This window comes from Cavia porcellus, unplaced genomic scaffold, assembly GCF_034190915.1.
Source record: "Cavia porcellus strain 051 isolate PalLab524CR breed Dunkin Hartley unplaced genomic scaffold, mCavPor4.1 scaffold_11, whole genome shotgun sequence".
In the NCBI taxonomy this organism is placed as follows: Eukaryota; Metazoa; Chordata; class Mammalia; order Rodentia; family Caviidae; genus Cavia; species Cavia porcellus.
Window position 1 is genome coordinate 43,515,166 of NW_026947494.1, and position 16,982 is coordinate 43,532,147.

A 16,982-nucleotide genomic window follows, 5' to 3' on the forward strand; every position below is an offset into this window, starting at 1 on the left:
AAGCACAATAATAGGACTGAAGAGGCCAACAGCCCTGACCCACCAACACGTGTTCCCATAGCACCCCAGGTTCCAAGCTCAATGGTGATAAACCATTCTCCACCAAGCAGGGAAGGAAAATAGAGGCAGCAGTTTTCATGCACCTATTTATCTCCTGATCTCCATTTGCATTTGACTTACTCTTAAATAACCAAGGAGCTAGCCAGAAAGGAGCTTGAATGGTGACCGATTTTAGGATTTTTCTAAAAGCTTTGATTTTTAAATCTTCGAAGAGCTACCATTCCTGGGTACCAAAAATATTGCTGCTAATGAAAAAGTTTTAACTGAGACATTTACAGTTTCTACTTGTGTACTATATTCTGCTGGTAACAAAGTCCCCTTGGTCACACCAACCCTGCAGACTTACAATGCTCTCCCTTAAAAAATGTAGGAAGGTAAAGCATGCCCACTAGCCTTGAGTGATTATTTACTGCTCTAGTCTGTGTTTCACTCCCTACTGCAAAACTTTGAAATGAGAAAGACAAGCAAGGAGACCACATCCTTTGTACTCTTCTATATAAGGTGAGCAAATTGAGAGCCAAAAATTTACTTTCCTTTTGATTGATCTGCGGACACCAGCCATAATGATGAGCTCCTATACATTTCTGGCATCTCCTCTCTCGACTGTCATTTTTCTTCTACCAATTCCTGAAGGTAAGACTGATTCTTGTTATTTTCATAATCACTAAGCAAAGTGAAGCCAACTTATAACGACTGAGAACAGTACATTAATATTCAAAAAGAATTATCTTTACCAACTTTCAAAATGTTTAGTAATCTTTTTTCAATTATCTTTCTGAATTCTTTATTTTAAAAGAAAAATCCTTCTTTCTTCTTTGTATTCTCTTTCCAAAAGACAACAGACACACTAATGCTTATTTCTGCCGGATTGTAACTTTAAAATTACTGAAATGAACTATGTATAGATGACCAAACAGCCAGGCATGATGCAGTGAACTTAGAAACTGCAGTCAGGAACCTGAGGCAGGAGGATTGCAAAGAGTTTAAGTACATCCTAGGCTACAGAGTGAGTTCACAGCCAGCCTGAACTACATAGCAAGACCTTGTCTCAAAAAATAAAAAATGAGCAAACAAACATACAAAATATTTGTGAGTCGAGAAAACAAGTTACCTTTTAGGAAGGAATAGTTGTGCCTTAGCTTGTTTCCACTCACAGATGTTCATACTCTCAGGTTCATTTGCTCCTTTGAACAAACCAAGGGAGGCCTTTTTCTTAATAAAAAGGATTTATTCAAAACTACCTCCAAAGAGATGAGAGGGGTCTGTTTACTTCAAATCACCACTTTTATCATGCGCAGGTGTTAGGGTCTTTTATCACAAGGAAGAGGCACAGGTACAATGAGCCAATATACATGTTCAGGCTTGTTCCACCCCTTGCCCAATCCAGACCTTTCCCTTCCCCGCCTAAGGAAATGAAGCTGGACTTTAACCTTCTGGTTACCAACCTCTGCAAATCCCATCCATCTGGGTCGAGGAGAGGTGTGGGTGATGGTTTGTGCTCTAGGTTTGAAGAAGCCTGGAGAAGCTACTTGTCCTAAAGGAAAAAGTACTAACATTTAAAGCTCCCTTTTACACTGCCAGTTACTAGTTCAGTCTTTCTTTCTGCAGAAATGCACAGATAGTGCATAAAAAAATTTTAAGACAAAACTGAATCAAACGCTGGAAATGAATCCAGATTGATTACTGTTGTACCCTAAGAAAATAGCTTTGTTATATGTGTATTATAGCAAACCTGTATAGGGGCTTACTAAATGTGTTTGTTTTATCTTTTTTCCCTAACTGATATGTTAAGGGACCTAATTGATCTGTTGAGCAACACTCTCCTCTGTAAAGAATTGCAAGAATCTCACCTAATTGATATGTTAACCATTGTTGCTCTCTACAAACTATAGAAGCTGTGCTAAAACAAGCTAACAAGGGTTGTTAATCACTGCTAGGAGCCTTTATTCTCCTCTAAAGAGCTAAGGAAAACTAGAATGGCAATTAATTTACATTGTGTGCAGAGAGATTTGCGTGTGAGTTTAACCCTTTACCCTGACCTTGACACATTACCGCCGTTTTCTGTTCTGTATGGCGCCTTATTGCCTCCCTCTCCCCTCACCTATCTATCTAGGCCATAAAAAATTTGGGTTTCTGGTGACCTCCCCCTGACCCGGTGATGATCTGTTGTAAAATGAGCCTGCCCCAATTTTAAGAACTGCTTAGCTTAAACAAATTACCGGGTAATACTATGGCCCAAATCCCAATCGGTGCTTTCCTTTTGTTCTGTATGTATCAAATGAGTTAGATATCAGGTCTTCATAAAACTTAAGTTCCAGCGTCTCATAACTTGTGACCCCTTCGCACTCACTAGCGAAGACAAGCTGTCCTGAGATAATTAACTGTCCACTTTCTTCTCCAAATATTGCTGCAGACGTGCCACTCTGAGATAATGTCAGTCTGCAGGATGGAAATAATTTTTAAAAAACACCAGAAACTCCCTAGATTGTCAGAGCTAAGTGGACAGCAATACAGTTTCCAGACTCGGGTCAACAAGTTTGATGGCTCTACAGGTTTCTTTGTTTCTCTCCCCCCGCCCTTTCCTCCAGCCCCTTTTTAAAGTCCTCCCTTCAGCTTCTAGGGGACAGTCTCCAAATTGGCTCCCGGAGACTGGTCGCCAGGCCTGGAAATAAAGCCTTTGCCACTAAATTTTCGGTCTCTTGCCTCCTTGGATTTTATACCGGGGCTCAAGTTATAACATTTGGGGGCTCGCCCTGGATGGAAGCAAGACCCCAGACTCATTTCTGAACATTTGAAAGTAAGTGCTCTGGAGGATTTGTTTGGGCCGCGGTCAATTTGTAATTTTGAGGGGATGCCCTCAATTTGGGAGCGGGAACCACCCGAGGACAGAGTCAGTTGGTTTGTAGGACAAATTCTGTCCATTTGTGACTCTGCCCCGGGTGGGGAACAGCTCCGTTTGGAAGGGGACGCCCTTAATTTGGGAAGTGAAACCTCCTGAGGACAGAGTCAATTGGTTTTTGCCATTTGTGACTCTGCACCGGGTGAGGAACCACTCTGTTGGTTAATTTGTTAATTCCTCCAGATCCCAAAATTTGACTAATTTTTGGGCAAAGGCCATTTTTGCTGCAGCTTGTCTCGTCTTGTATGTCTGTTTGTTTGTCCATTTGTTCTAAATGTTCTCCTTTTGGTTACCCTAAATCTAACAGAACATTCTCTCCTAGGAACCCCTTCTACGAGCCCAGAATGGACAAAGGGATTTAGATATTGATGTGCAGTGTTTTTGTTCTTTAAAATTGTTTGCCTGTTTGGATTTGTTACTAACTTAGGGGCTTGTTGCCCATTTCTGTTGCAGGATCCATATGGCTTATTAGATTCAAGCTTCATAATAAGAAAAATTATTTCCTTTAGCTCACCAAACTGTGCAAAAAGCACCCTTTGTTTGTGTCTTTAATGTTGTGGCGCCTTGTTTAATATGTAAGTCTTCAACTGATTGCTTGCAACCTTGGCATGCCTTTTAAAAGGAGTATTTTTCTTTCTGGTTAAAAAGTAAATATATGTGCACATATATGTGTATATTTATGGTTTTTAAGAATCATATCAACTTTACCAAGTAAAAACCAGGTCATACTGTAATTGAGCCAGTTAAAAGGTTATAGCTTTAAAAAACCCAGCATTTTAATGTGGTAAAAAGACATAAAATTAATTAAATATGTTTTAGACTACTAGAAGGTAACTTCAAGGGTTTTGTTGAGAGTTTTAATGTTGTCTGAGAAGCGAAAAAAAAAGATAATTGACTGGTGATAGTAAAAAGGAGGGACAAAGAAAGTGGTTTGTCTTCAAGTAAAATGTCTGCTGTGCCAAAATGTAAAAAAAAGATAAAACTTAGAGGTATATTATAAGTTATAAAAAGCTCGAGATGATATAAATTTTGTCTTGGTTTATAGTACTGAAGACAACAGGTTTGACAAGAAGTAAATGTGTTCAAAGTTTGACAGATTGGATCAGTTTTGATAGATTTATTTATAAGATTCTAAACCTTTGCTGCAAAGTGTTTCCATTAATATGAGATTATAGATGATAATAGAGATAAGATATAAGTTTTCACATGTGCTGTGGACCTCTGGGAGATTATATGGCACAATTTTGTTACCTATGAAAAAGCTTCTTTTTGTTAAGTATGTAATTTCAGTAAAATGATGGCCTGCCAGGTGGCACCCTGGGACAAAAGGTGGTGTGCCATCCAGATAAAGCCTGCTCTCTGATATGGAATGTCAAAACCATGTTGTCCTTTTGTCCCAAGCCGATTGAACATCCAGAGGTAAGGAGGTTTCCCTAGTATCGCCAGTTGGTCTCTTTGCAACTCAGTCGGCCCCACATGTTAGAAAAAAGATTACAAAGGTTTGAGAGTTTAAAAAAAATGCCCCTCAGCCAGTTGATAGAGATAGCACAAAAGGTCTTTTAAAACTAAAAAAATTACCATCTACTGGGAAATTTGTCCAGCGTACCTGAGTCCTCACAACTGACTTAGAGTTAAAACTGTTGGGCAAATGGAATCAGGAGATTCCAGAAGTCTGGGCAGAAGACAATCCTCCAGGGCTAGCAGTCAGCCAAGTCCCCCTTCTGATGGAGCTCTTACCCCAAGCATGCCCCTTCTGCTTGTGACAATGCCCGATAAGCCTGCAGGCCTGGAAAGGGATTTAAAGTCCACATGCAGAGGCTAAGAGACAATGATATTCTCATTCCTTGTGTCTCTCTCTGGAACATGCCCTTGCTTCTAGTCACTGAAGCCAGGGACAAATAACTATCGCTCTGTACAGGATCTCGGAGAGTTAATACATGAGTTCTGAGTCTATACCCAACAGTGCCAAATCCTGAGAACACCTGGTACTCTGTTCTGAACCTGAAAGATGCTTTCTTCACTTTGCCACTTACTCTGGTGAGTCAACTCCTTTTTGCCTTTGAATGGACTGACCCAGATACGGGGGTAAAAAAAAACAGCTGACCCGGACACATTTACCTCAGGGTTATAAGAACTCTCCCACTCTTTTTGATGAGACATTAACAAGAGATCTTTTAAAATTAAAAAAAAAAACACCCTGAGATAGTGCTCCTCCAGCACATGGATGACTTGTTAATAGCCTCGACCCCCACGGAAGCTTGTAAGCTTGTCAAGAGACAACTAAAAAACTGTTAAGGACTCTGGGGCAATTAGGCTATAAAGTCTCGACTAAAAGGGCACAATTGTGCTGTCAGGCTGTGACTCATCTGGACTACAAATTGCAAAAAAAAAAAAAAAAGGAGGAGGATTTTGTCTAAAAAAGTGTCCAGGCTATATTGCAGATCCCATTCCCAGAAACTAAGAAACAGGTGCGCGAATTTCTGGGAGCTGTCGGATACTCCAGGCTGTAGATTCTAAATTTTACTGAAACAGCTCACCCCCTGTAGGGCTCCCTTAAGGAAAAAACTCACTAAACTGGACTGATAAATGTAAACTGGACCTTGCGGCAGCTCAAGTGGGCCTTGACAGAGGCCCCAGCCCTGGGACTCCCTGATGTTACCAAGCCATTCACCTTGTTCGTAGATGAACTCAGGGGCATTGCCAAAGGAGTCCTAACCCAGGACATTGGCTCTTGAAAGAGGCCTATAGCCTATCTTTCCAAAAGGCTCAATCCAGTAACAAGAGGGTGGCCTCCATGCCTAAAATTCTGGCCGCTGTGGCAATGCTACTTAAAAGAGGCCCCCCCCCCCCAAAAAAAAAAAACCTCACTTTTGGACAGAAGATTTCTGTAGTGACCTCCCACAGTTTAGAGACTCTTATCAAAACCCCTCCTGAAAATGTGAGTGCTAAAATCTCACACTATTAGGCCCTGCTCCTAGACCCAGAATTGATAGTTTTCAAGACTTCTTCAGTTTTAAACCCAGCCACCCTTATGCCTGACAACGACCTGAGAAATTTCACAGATGGAAGCAGCTTCATCCAGAACGGCAGAGGCAGATGAGTGGCCGGGGCAGCAGTGACCATCAAAAGGAGGTACTCTGGGTTAAGCGGTTAGAGCCTGGCATCTCTGTCCAAAAGGTGGAGCTCATTGCTTTGACTGAGGTACTAAAACTAGCCACAAAAAAAAGGGTAAACATCTATACAGATAGTAGATATGCTTTTGCTACTATACATGTACATGGAGCCATCTATTAAGAGCGAGGTCTCTTAACCTCGGCCAGGGCAAAGATTTAAAAAAAGGGGGGGTGGCTCCACAGATCCTAGATTTGCTGGCAACAGTCTGGCTGTCGGCAGATTGCTGCTATTCACCTGAGGAAACAATTTGGCAGATCAGGCCTCTCAAAGAGTAGCAATCACATCAGAGGGGCCAGCCGAGAAAGTAACTGCTCTGATGCGAGTCCCCCCGACCTTGTCAAAACCAGTCTACACAAAGAAAGACTGCACTGGTTGTTGTGAGCCATCTAACAGATTCCAGTCCCTGTGACTAAAAGACAAGTGCAAAATTTCTAGGAGCCACAGGACTGATCCAGAGTTTGGGACCCTGGCAGAGGTCTGTTGTCTACCTTTCCAAGACACTTGATTCTGTAACAACCAGATGACCACCCTGTCTGTGGTGATTTCCTCAGTAGCCCCCTCATAAAGGAAGCTTAAAAACTGACTTTTACACACAAACTCTTGTTTCTTCCTGTTCCCTGGAGACTCTCATCAAGGCCCCATCAGACTGCGGATGTCTAATTCCTGAGCCATACATTATCAGGCACTATTTCTGGAAACAGCGGCTTCAAACTCTGGCTACTTTGCTGCCTAAGGATGACCCCTCATTGCCTCACTACAATTGTACTGAGGTCATTGATCACCTCACAGGACTTCGACCTTATCTAGTGGATAAGCCATTATCTAGAGTTCCATCCTACTTCTCTGATGGAAGCAGCTACGTCTATCAAGGTAAGCGGGTCTTGGGAGCTGCCGTTACACAAAATCTCAGGTTCTATGGGAACAAATCTTAGAGCCAGAGACATCAGCATAGTGGGCTAAACCCATTGCCCACACTGAGGCCTCAAGTTGTCTTTATCAAAAATGGAGTTTATTGTCTTCTGGAGTCAAAAGATTAAATTGCTCCCCAAATTTGGACTTGTTGGCTGCCATCTAGATGCCAAAGAGAATGGCTACTATCTGCTGTATAAGCCATTTGGCAAAAGATGATCTTGTTATAGGAAAAAATAATTTGACAAATGCCACCTTCCAAAAGATAGCCAGAAAGCCCCAAAATCAGTGGGGATTGAGATAAGCTTGACATTACTGCTGATCCCACCTATTTTCTTTGTCAGAGCCCATTTACACTTAAAAAGACCAGCATCTGGCAGCTCAACTTCCGAGAGATTCCCGGGGGCTAATATCAAGCTAGCCCAGTCTGTGAGCTTCAGATGCCCTCAGTGCCAATTGGTAAATCTAAAAGTACTGCAACAAATAAAAACCACTGGTTATCGTGAGACTATGCCTAAAAACACTAAAAAATAGATTTTACAAAAATAAAAAGCCTAAAACTTCAAGGATATAAATGTTATAATGGTTGATACTTTCATTAGATGAGTAAAAGCGTTTTCTACTTAGTCTGAGTCAGCTCTGATAGCAGTTTCCCTGATTTGGTCTCCCTTTTTATCCATGGGGTCCGACAATGGCCTGGCTTTTATAGCCTAATAACTCAAATTAACCTAAGCTTTGCAGATCAATTAAAAACTCGATTGGGCTTACCAGCCTCAGAGTTCAGGAAAGGTAAAAAGATAAGTTAGATTTTAAAGACTATAATTACTAATGGCCTTAAAAACTGGTGAAAAATGGGTAAGTCTCTTTTCCTTCTGCCCCTTTGTGTGCGTGATGCATCCCCTATGTTGCAGATATTTCCTCTTTTGAGGTTTTATATAAGAGATCTTCCTCTTATCATTAAAGGTTTCTAAAAATTAGCTGATTTAACTAATAAAGATCTTATTAAGTCTCCCCCAGACTTTTCAGCCAGCTCTGACTTCCATCCACTGGTTATTTCGCTGCTGCCCACTGCGAGCTAAAGAGCCTAGGCACCTAGACAAGCGACCTCACCATAAATCACTTGAGCTGCAATAGACTGTCAAAGTAGCTGAAAGCCTGCCTGGATTCAACGTTCCCACTGCAGACAGGTCCCAGCTTCAAAAGACCATTAGCCTGCGGATAAATAAACTGTCATTTCCAAGGACACTTTAAAGCTTAAGATTGTCTAATATAACTGATAATTTTGTGTTCTCCTCTTTTGTAGAGACCCCTAAGAGGCCTCTGTCTGACTTAAAAATTGTTACTTGTATGATAAAACAGAGTAAATTTAAATGTTGGTTTTCTTTCTCCTTTTGGTTAACAGCTTTAATGACAGCTACAAGACCTTTGTTAATCCTCCTACTGGGCCTTGTGTTGTAAACAAGTTGATAAACTATGTCAAAGTTCTTAAAAGCTTATAATTATAAAGACACATACAAGGTTATAAACAGATGGTAAGGAGTCAATGATTTGACACACTGACTAAAATCAGTGGGGAATGTTGTACCCTAAGAAAATAGCTTTGTTATATGTGTATTATAGCAAACCTGTATAGGGGCTTACTAAATGTGTTTGTTTTATCCTTTTTCCCTAACTGATATGTTAAGGGACCTAATTGATCTGTTGAGCAACACTCTCCTCTGTAAAGAATTGCAAGAATCTCACCTAATTGATATGTTAACCATTGTTGCTCTCTACAAACTACAGAAGCTGTGCTAAAACAAGCTAACAAGGGTTGTTAATCACTGCTAGGAGCCTTTATTCTCCTCTAAAGAGCTAAGGAAAACTAGAATGGCAATTAATTTACATTGTGTGCAGAGAGATTTGCGTGTGAGTTTAACCCTTTACCCTGACCTTGACACATTACCGCCGTTTTCTGTTCTGTATGGCGCCTTATTGCCTCCCTCTCCCCTCACCTATCTATCTAGGCCATAAAAAATTTGGGTTTCTGGTGACCTCCCCCTGACCCGGTGATGATCTGTTGTAAAATGAGCCTGCCCCAATTTTAAGAACTGCTTAGCTTAAACAAATTACCGGGTAATACTATGGCCCAAATCCCAATCGGTGCTTTCCTTTTGTTCTGTATGTATCAAATGAGTTAGATATCAGGTCTTCATAAAACTTAAGTTCCAGCGTCTCATAACTTGTGACCCCTTCGCACTCACTAGCGAAGACAAGCTGTCCTGAGATAATTAACTGTCCACTTTCTTCTCCAAATATTGCTGCAGACGTGCCACTCTGAGATAATGTCAGTCTGCAGGATGGAAATAATTTTTAAAAAACACCAGAAACTCCCTAGATTGTCAGAGCTAAGTGGACAGCAATACAGTTTCCAGACTCGGGTCAACAAGTTTGATGGCTCTACAGGTTTCTTTGTTTCTCTCCCCCCGCCCTTTCCTCCAGCCCCTTTTTAAAGTCCTCCCTTCAGCTTCTAGGGGACAGTCTCCAAATTGGCTCCCGGAGACTGGTCGCCAGGCCTAGAAATAAAGCCTTTGCCACTAAATTTTCGGTCTCTTGCCTCCTTAGATTTTATACCGGGGCTCAAGTTATAACAATTACAATTTTAGTAATGACCGTATTTCTCTAGCCTCTCCTTGGGATATATCAGGACATTGGCACAGTCCTCACATCAATTCTTTGGAAGAGCTATAGTATTTTCTACAGGTACTAAATAGTAACCAATATTTCTGATTTAGTATGACTGATTTAGTAACCAATATTTCTGATTTAGTATGACTTCTATCTGTAGAGGTTGAAATCTTATAACATTTGTAATGTTGTCACTGGAAAGGAAATAGTAGCTTCTGAGTGGTTCTAGATACTGTTTGAATAACTTGGTAGGAAATCAGTGTTACAATTGGGCTGAAGTAAAATCATCTGATAAATATGGAGGTAGCCAGTGATTTTCCCCAGGGTCCATCAGCATTTGCACATAAAAACGGTATGCAGAGCTTATAGAATAACACGAACGCCAGGAATTTCCAAAGAAGTTCTCTGCTTCATGTTTATAACAGCACAATTTGTAGTAACTAAATCTTGGAGATAACCCAAATGCCTATCAACTGCAGAATAAATAAAAAGATGTGGTATTTTTATACAATGGAGTAATACTCAGCTATAAAGAGGGAAAAACTGCACACTTTTATAGGTAAATGAATGCAACTTGAGACTATACTCATAAGTAAAATAAATCAGACATGTATAAATGTATAAATATAACATGTATAAATATCATATTATCTCCCTAGTGTAAAAAAAACAAATGAGTAAGTAAGATCTAAAATGTTCAATAGATATTGTGAAAATCAAAAGTAAAGAACAACTGGGGGGAAAGAGACGGAAAGGAGAAATAAAGAAGGGAAAAGATTTCACATGTATATATAAGCTGGATAATTATACTACTAATCTGTGTTAGTTCATCCAAAAGAATGGTTTGTGCTTTCCTTGTCGGGTCAGTTTTTCATGCCTATATCTTGTAATCTGAGCAACTACTTTGAAGGTAACCATATACAATATATTAACCATTGTTAATCTCCAATGCTTTTCTGAAATTCTGTGTCATTGTTATTCTTTTTGCATTTTAAAATATTAAAAATGCAACAATATAATACCACTGAGATTAAAGATAGAAACTGTATCAAAGGATTGGCTGGGGATTTAGCTCAGCAGCATAAGCACCTGCCTGGCAAGTGTGAGGTTGTGAGTTCCATCCCGAGTACCACAAAAAAAAAAAAAAAAAAAGAGAAAAGAAAAGAAACTGTATCAAAGGGAAGCTTGAAAATCTCTGGTATGTTTTGGACATGGTTTGCATAAATTTGACAGTAATTTTACAATATTAAAATTAGAAGTAACTTCTATCATTTCCATATAGTTAAATAAGCTTATATATAATGCAAAACTATTGGTTTGCACAGCTAGTTTTAATTAATACATTACATATAAATTTCTGTCATTTAAGAAATTTTCACTATGCACTCAATATAAGTAGGATGTAATTTCTAGCTGATTCTTCTATCTCTAGGGCCCTGTTCTATATATTTATAAAGTAAATCATCATAGATTTATAATGATGTTAATTAAATACTTACAGCAGAAAAAAAAAAAGAAATACTCTAATTTCCTTTGCACCTAAAACTAAAAAGAAAGTGTAAAGGAAAACAAGGTTACAGAACACTTGGGACTGAAGTGTTGAGTGTATTGGGGCTGGGGATTTAGCTTAGCAGCAAAAGCACCTGCCTTGCAAGCAGACAGTCGTGACTTCGATCCCTGGTACTGATAAAAAGGAAAAAAGACAAAAAAAAAAAAAAAAAAAGCTAAGAGTGAGTGTATTACAGCTCTAATCAGAAATGCTGATTAAAATTAAGTGTTAGGATAAGCAAATACCAAGTTTTAAAACCTCCTCACCCACTCCAACCCCTACCCCAGACACTTCTAAAAGGGGTTGACAGCAGATACAGACTTATTCCCGAAGCTGATATCTGTGCTTAACTAAATAAACATAGAACTCTACAAATGTTCTCTTGAGTTTATGATTTTTGTGTCCCAGAAAGTGCAAAAATGTACCTTTAGAATTATCTGTATATGACTCACTTTAGGAAAAGCTAGAAAGTGTCTGAAGATTTTTGGTTTCTGTAAATTCCTTGCCTTTTACTTCTAGAGCCTAGAATTTTGCTTTCCCACCTTCGCTGTAGAAACCACAGGCCTATGGTCCTCCTCTTTCTCTTACCCTAACCCTCACCAATTCTTATGAAAATCTTGTCTCCATCATTGATAACTTATTATGAACTTGGCACTGAATTCACTGTAATTATGTAATAAGAAGCATTATAGTCTACCCAAAAATCCATGAATCTCAGCCTCCTAGCAGGAGAAATATTTTAAGAGAAGCCGAGAGCGTGTGCTATGGAAGGTGGCAAGTTGAGAGCCCATCACCAAGACACAAGGTCCTCTCAACCAGAAACAGTTTGTGTTGGGTTTAGGACTCACTATTCTCTACCAACATAATGCTGGTTTATCATCAAGGAAACTTTACTAAGGCAGAACCCTCTACTTAGCTCTCCTTTCCCTTATCTTACTGCAAAGGCCTTAGATTAAACCATGTGGTTTGGTCTGGAAAGGAAAGGGAAGCCTTAGGTGTGACAGGTGTTACTCTCTCAAAGTCTCAGGAAGGATAGTGCAATTCAATAATGGAAAGTCTCTGTCACCAAAAGATTCATAGAGGGTCATAGCTAAAAGATGATAATGTCAGTTTTTATGTAGTACTTTTATAAAGTCTTAGGGTAAAAACATATTTCCAGACTTCTAAAATGCCCCTTTACTTTCCCATAGTAATTCTAAACCAGAAGGGTGTTGGCAGAACTCATGGTCATCAACATGTCCTGCAGCAGTTGCTGCTGATGTAGATCAACCTATGGCTCTGTGCCCTTTTCAAGTCCTGAGGCTGAGGTTAAAGGTTTGTGATAGATTTCCAGGCTGATGATCCTAAAACACAAATGGCATTTGGCCTGTGAGTGCAATAGCAGGGACCTTTCAGTAGACACAGACTTTACAGTCAGATGTAGCAGGTCTACACAGAGGAAAAGCAAAGGGTAACACTCTCATCTTTACTGTCTCTCCATATCTGACCTTAGAAACATGGTTTCACGAAGGGTTTTGCAGGTAGACTGATATAATTTACCTTTTCCTGATGAACAAACAGATGGCTGTGTAAGAATCATTGGAGGACGTGAAGTGCCTCCTCATTCAAGACCCTACATGGCCCTACTTGAACTTGACAAAGAAATCTGTGCTGGTGCTTTGATTGCAGAAAAATGGGTGTTGACTGCAGCCCACTGTGACTGGTAAGTGTTTAAGCCTGTTTTTTAAAAAGTGTGTAAACATATTAAATATTTTCATATTACCCAAGTCTTTGGGAAATTCTTGGAAACTTGATTTAGCCAAAAATGAAGTTAAATCTGTAAGTAATCAGAGCAATGAGGAAGCAGAAATTCCAGGCTCTTTCCCAAGACCATCATTCAGATACAGGTGTTGGAAATAAACTACCTTCGGCATGGAAAGGTCAACTTTTAGGGCTCCCTTGGGGGTCCATGCCCAGAGATCAAGCAGAGAAAGTTTGTTTCCAGTGCCTGTATGTTTCTTGTGTCCTGTAGGATTCCTTCAACCATCTCTTAGCCTCTATCAACTTTAGTACTTCCTTGAAACATCTCCCCAGACCTCTGACAGCCACATGTGGCTATGCAAATTTAATTAAAGTTAAACTGAACTATAAATTTACTTCCTCAGTCACATACTGGCCATATTTCAAGGCCTTAGTAGCCACATATGATGAGTGTTTTTATATTGAGCCACATAGATTTATAGAACATTTTATCGTCAAAGTATACTCTACTGGAAACAAGAATTCAGATGAGTTATGAACATATATCAACTTCCCTGGTGAAGGCAATCATTATGTCCGGTCAATATACAGCAATAAGATATTTTTAAATTAAAAAATAAAATATGCTGTATTGGAAAGTACAGTTCTAATGTTGTAAGTGAAACTAGCTAGCATCAGCTGTATGATGGGAGAAGTCAATAAAAACATTAGTTTGACACAAAGCTTCAGGTACATAACAACCTGCTCTTCCACACCCACCAGCTCCCTTCCACTCTTCCTCCATGAGCTAACACAGCATGAGGCCCCACTCAGAAGCCAAGCTGATGCCAGCACCATGTTCTTAGACTCTAAAATCATGATCCAAAGGAAATTTCTTTCTTCGTAAAATACTGACTATCTGATATTTTGTTGAATATAAAATGTAAAACAGAGGATCATTTTCCTCTTTAAAGCATACATATTCTTTCAAGCCACAGAGTATCTCCACAAAAATCATATTTACAAATGATGAAGTGAAAATGACCAATTCATAATACACTCAGCCTCTAATCAAGAATAAAGCCATTGGGGCTGGGGATTTAGCTCAGCGGGATAAGCCCCTGCCTGGCAAGCAGGCAGTCGTGAGTTCGATTCCTGGTACGGATAAAAAGGAAAAACACACACACACAAAAGAATAAACCCAGTAAAAAGTGTTGTGTCTATTCCAGGAACAAAACGGCCCAAGTTATTCTTGGGGCTCACTCAATAACCCAGAAGGAGCCAGAAAAGCAGATAATATCAATAAAGAAGGCATTTCCTCACCCATACTATGATCTGGGCACACATGAAAATGATCTTAAACTTCTTCAGGTATGTATCTTTGAGGTCTAAAGTCATAGAAACTTCAAAAATCTGGCAACATGGAACCTCCTCTACACCTACTGAAACAAACTCATGTAAGTGGGTCCCTGTGGGTTGAATTAGAATTGAAGTAAAAATGTTAATATTTAATCTCCTTCTATTAACTTTTTTGTGCTTGTCTTCCAACAGCTGAACAAAAAAGCAAAAATTAACAAATATGTGAATATCCTTCAACTGCCTGGAAATGGGAATGATGTAACACCAGGAACTGTATGTCAGGTTGCAGGGTGGGGGGATACTTACAACGGGTCACCTGAGTCTGATATTCTAAGAGAAGTCAATGTCACCGTCATTGATAGAAAAATGTGCAATAATTCAAAGTACTACAATTTTGATTCTGTGATTGGACTCAATAAGATTTGTGCCGGAAGCCGCCACGGTGGGAAAGACACATGTGATGTAAGTAAAATGAGAGCCCTCTTACTGGCCTAGATCCAGTAGAAAGCCATTTGTGATTTTGTCATGGCATTTGCTGGTACAGTGTGTTAGTGACTTGAAGAAGTTTGGTAAAAACGCCAGTCAAATTAATATACTCAGTTTAAGTGAGTCAATAAATATAAAAGTTCTTTATTAGTCCATGAGTCGATCCACTACATGTTGCTTTAACATCTAACACCATAAGAAGCAATGTTTTTCTTATTTTTAATATTACCACACACAGATCTAAACTTAAGGATACTGCATATACAAAATTCAGGAGACCTAGAGCCATGCTTCCTCCAGGGAGTTCCATTTCCTTTCCATCTGAGCACACCCCAGAAGTTCTCTGCCATGCAACCTGGGCATATTTACAACACCTGTCTTTCTTAAGTCCATCTGAAGAATGTAGGCTAAGCTCTATGCTTTCCTAGACCTGAGCTCAGTCCCCAGAAGACACCCTCTAAACATGACCCTACTAAGGAAGCCTCCATCTTAGGGTCCCCTGAGAAAGGTGGAGGACAGAGCCCTGCTGAAAGACAAGAGTGGAAGAAACGCCTCACATATTTTGAAGTTGTGAATGCTTATAACTTCTCACCTTTTCCAAAGACCCTATAGTATCACCTCAAGCAAGTACAGTATGCATGGTTTGGGAATTACCAGAGATTGACAGATTTCTGTCCTTCACAGGAATTCTATCTTTCTTTCAGGACCCAGCCTAACCAAATCCCAGGCAAAGATGGCATTGTCTTTAGCACTCTCATTTTCTCTTCTTTACTTTCTCTTACCTACTCTTTCCCACATCCTCCATTTAGGTACTCAGGAACCTAGAATTTCTGATTGAGAAACCCACATGCAACATCCTAAAGCCATGGCCACATCTCAACATACAAATCCTCCTGATACCAGCCACTCTCTACCATCAAAGCTTGACAATCCTTCTCCATTCTCTCAGAGGTCTCAAGTGGCTATTGATAAATTAAGCCCAATGGACTAATTCTACAGATGTAAGATACTATAATAGGCAGGGAAAATGTGTTTGTTTAAGGAGGTCCCTGAGATATGATTCTTTATCTCATACATTCCTAAAACCAACTTGTCCTTAAAAGGGGTTACGTTGGTTTGTTTCTCCTGGATGATAATTACTTGCTGGAAGAACCAATCTGCATTTGACTATTTTATCTCTTGAGTTTTTAAGTTTTTAAGAAACTTGAATTATTGAGTTTTTTAAGAAAATGATGAACAGGAGGATTGCCTTTCTGGAAACAGTGAGCCAATCTAAAAATTAGCACGTAATATAAACAATACAAGTTTTATTTCAGTTTTCACTTGTGTATTAAAACCCAGTGAGCCAACTTTAAATACTAAAATATTTCTAAACATTTTGAGTTTTTTTAAGCACTAATCTTTGGCTAAGTCATGGTTGATCTTAGTTTCATATTAAACACTGTATAATTTCTTTCATTTTGCTAATGGTCATTTTTTTGAGAGGATTTCATCTCATGTCCACTCCTCTTCTTTTCCCCAGGGAGATTCTGGAAGCCCTTTGCTGTGTAAAGGTGTTTTCCGGGGGATCACTTCCTTTCGGGCTCCAGGGAAATGTGGAGACCCTAAAAAACCTGGTGTCTATATACTTCTCTCCAAAAAATATATCCACTGGATAAATAAGACTATAAAGAAGAAAATTTAGATAACTGTATTTCATTTCATTTGTTGTCATGTCTTAATCTCATCACAAATAAAAGCAATCTGTATCACTGTATCTTTTTCTGTTCACTAGTAATTATCAGGAGAAGTTAACCTGCAAAATAAAGAGTCAGATGCCATCTTTGTGAAGAATGTAAGGGGGAGATTAGGGAAACAATATCATCAGTATCATCTGTGTGTCAACTGTCATGGGAATTTTCTCCTCAATTTCTCACTTCAGTGTCCCAAGGGGACCCAGCAGGAATGACACTAAGATCAGTTCTTTTTGATAACAAGCACAGTGAAGGGCTCAGCAGTCCCTCAGGAAAAAGACAGTCTGGAGCATTTGGGCAAAAAGCAAGTATGCCCTTGAAGCCATTGTTACACATCAATAACTGCTCTTTTTACTTATTTCCAATAAGTTGACTCAATGGGAGAAAAAGAAACATATAACAACTTTCAGTATTTTTCAAAGGCACC

At 39.5% G+C, this 16,982-nt stretch overlaps 1 protein-coding gene across 1 annotated transcript; it reads left to right on the forward strand.

Annotated features, from left to right (window-relative positions):
• Positions 1 to 535: 535 nt before the first annotated feature.
• LOC100727037 (granzyme A-like) lies at positions 536 to 16,578 on the forward strand. Its single transcript, XM_013152827.3, has 5 exons — positions 536 to 693; positions 12,819 to 12,960; positions 14,207 to 14,348; positions 14,529 to 14,798; positions 16,345 to 16,578. The coding sequence occupies exons 1-5, from the start codon at positions 624 to 626 to the stop codon at positions 16,504 to 16,506; spliced, it is 786 nt and encodes a 261-aa protein (XP_013008281.3). The 5' UTR covers positions 536 to 623; the 3' UTR covers positions 16,507 to 16,578.
• The last annotated feature ends 404 nt before the right edge of the window (positions 16,579 to 16,982 follow it).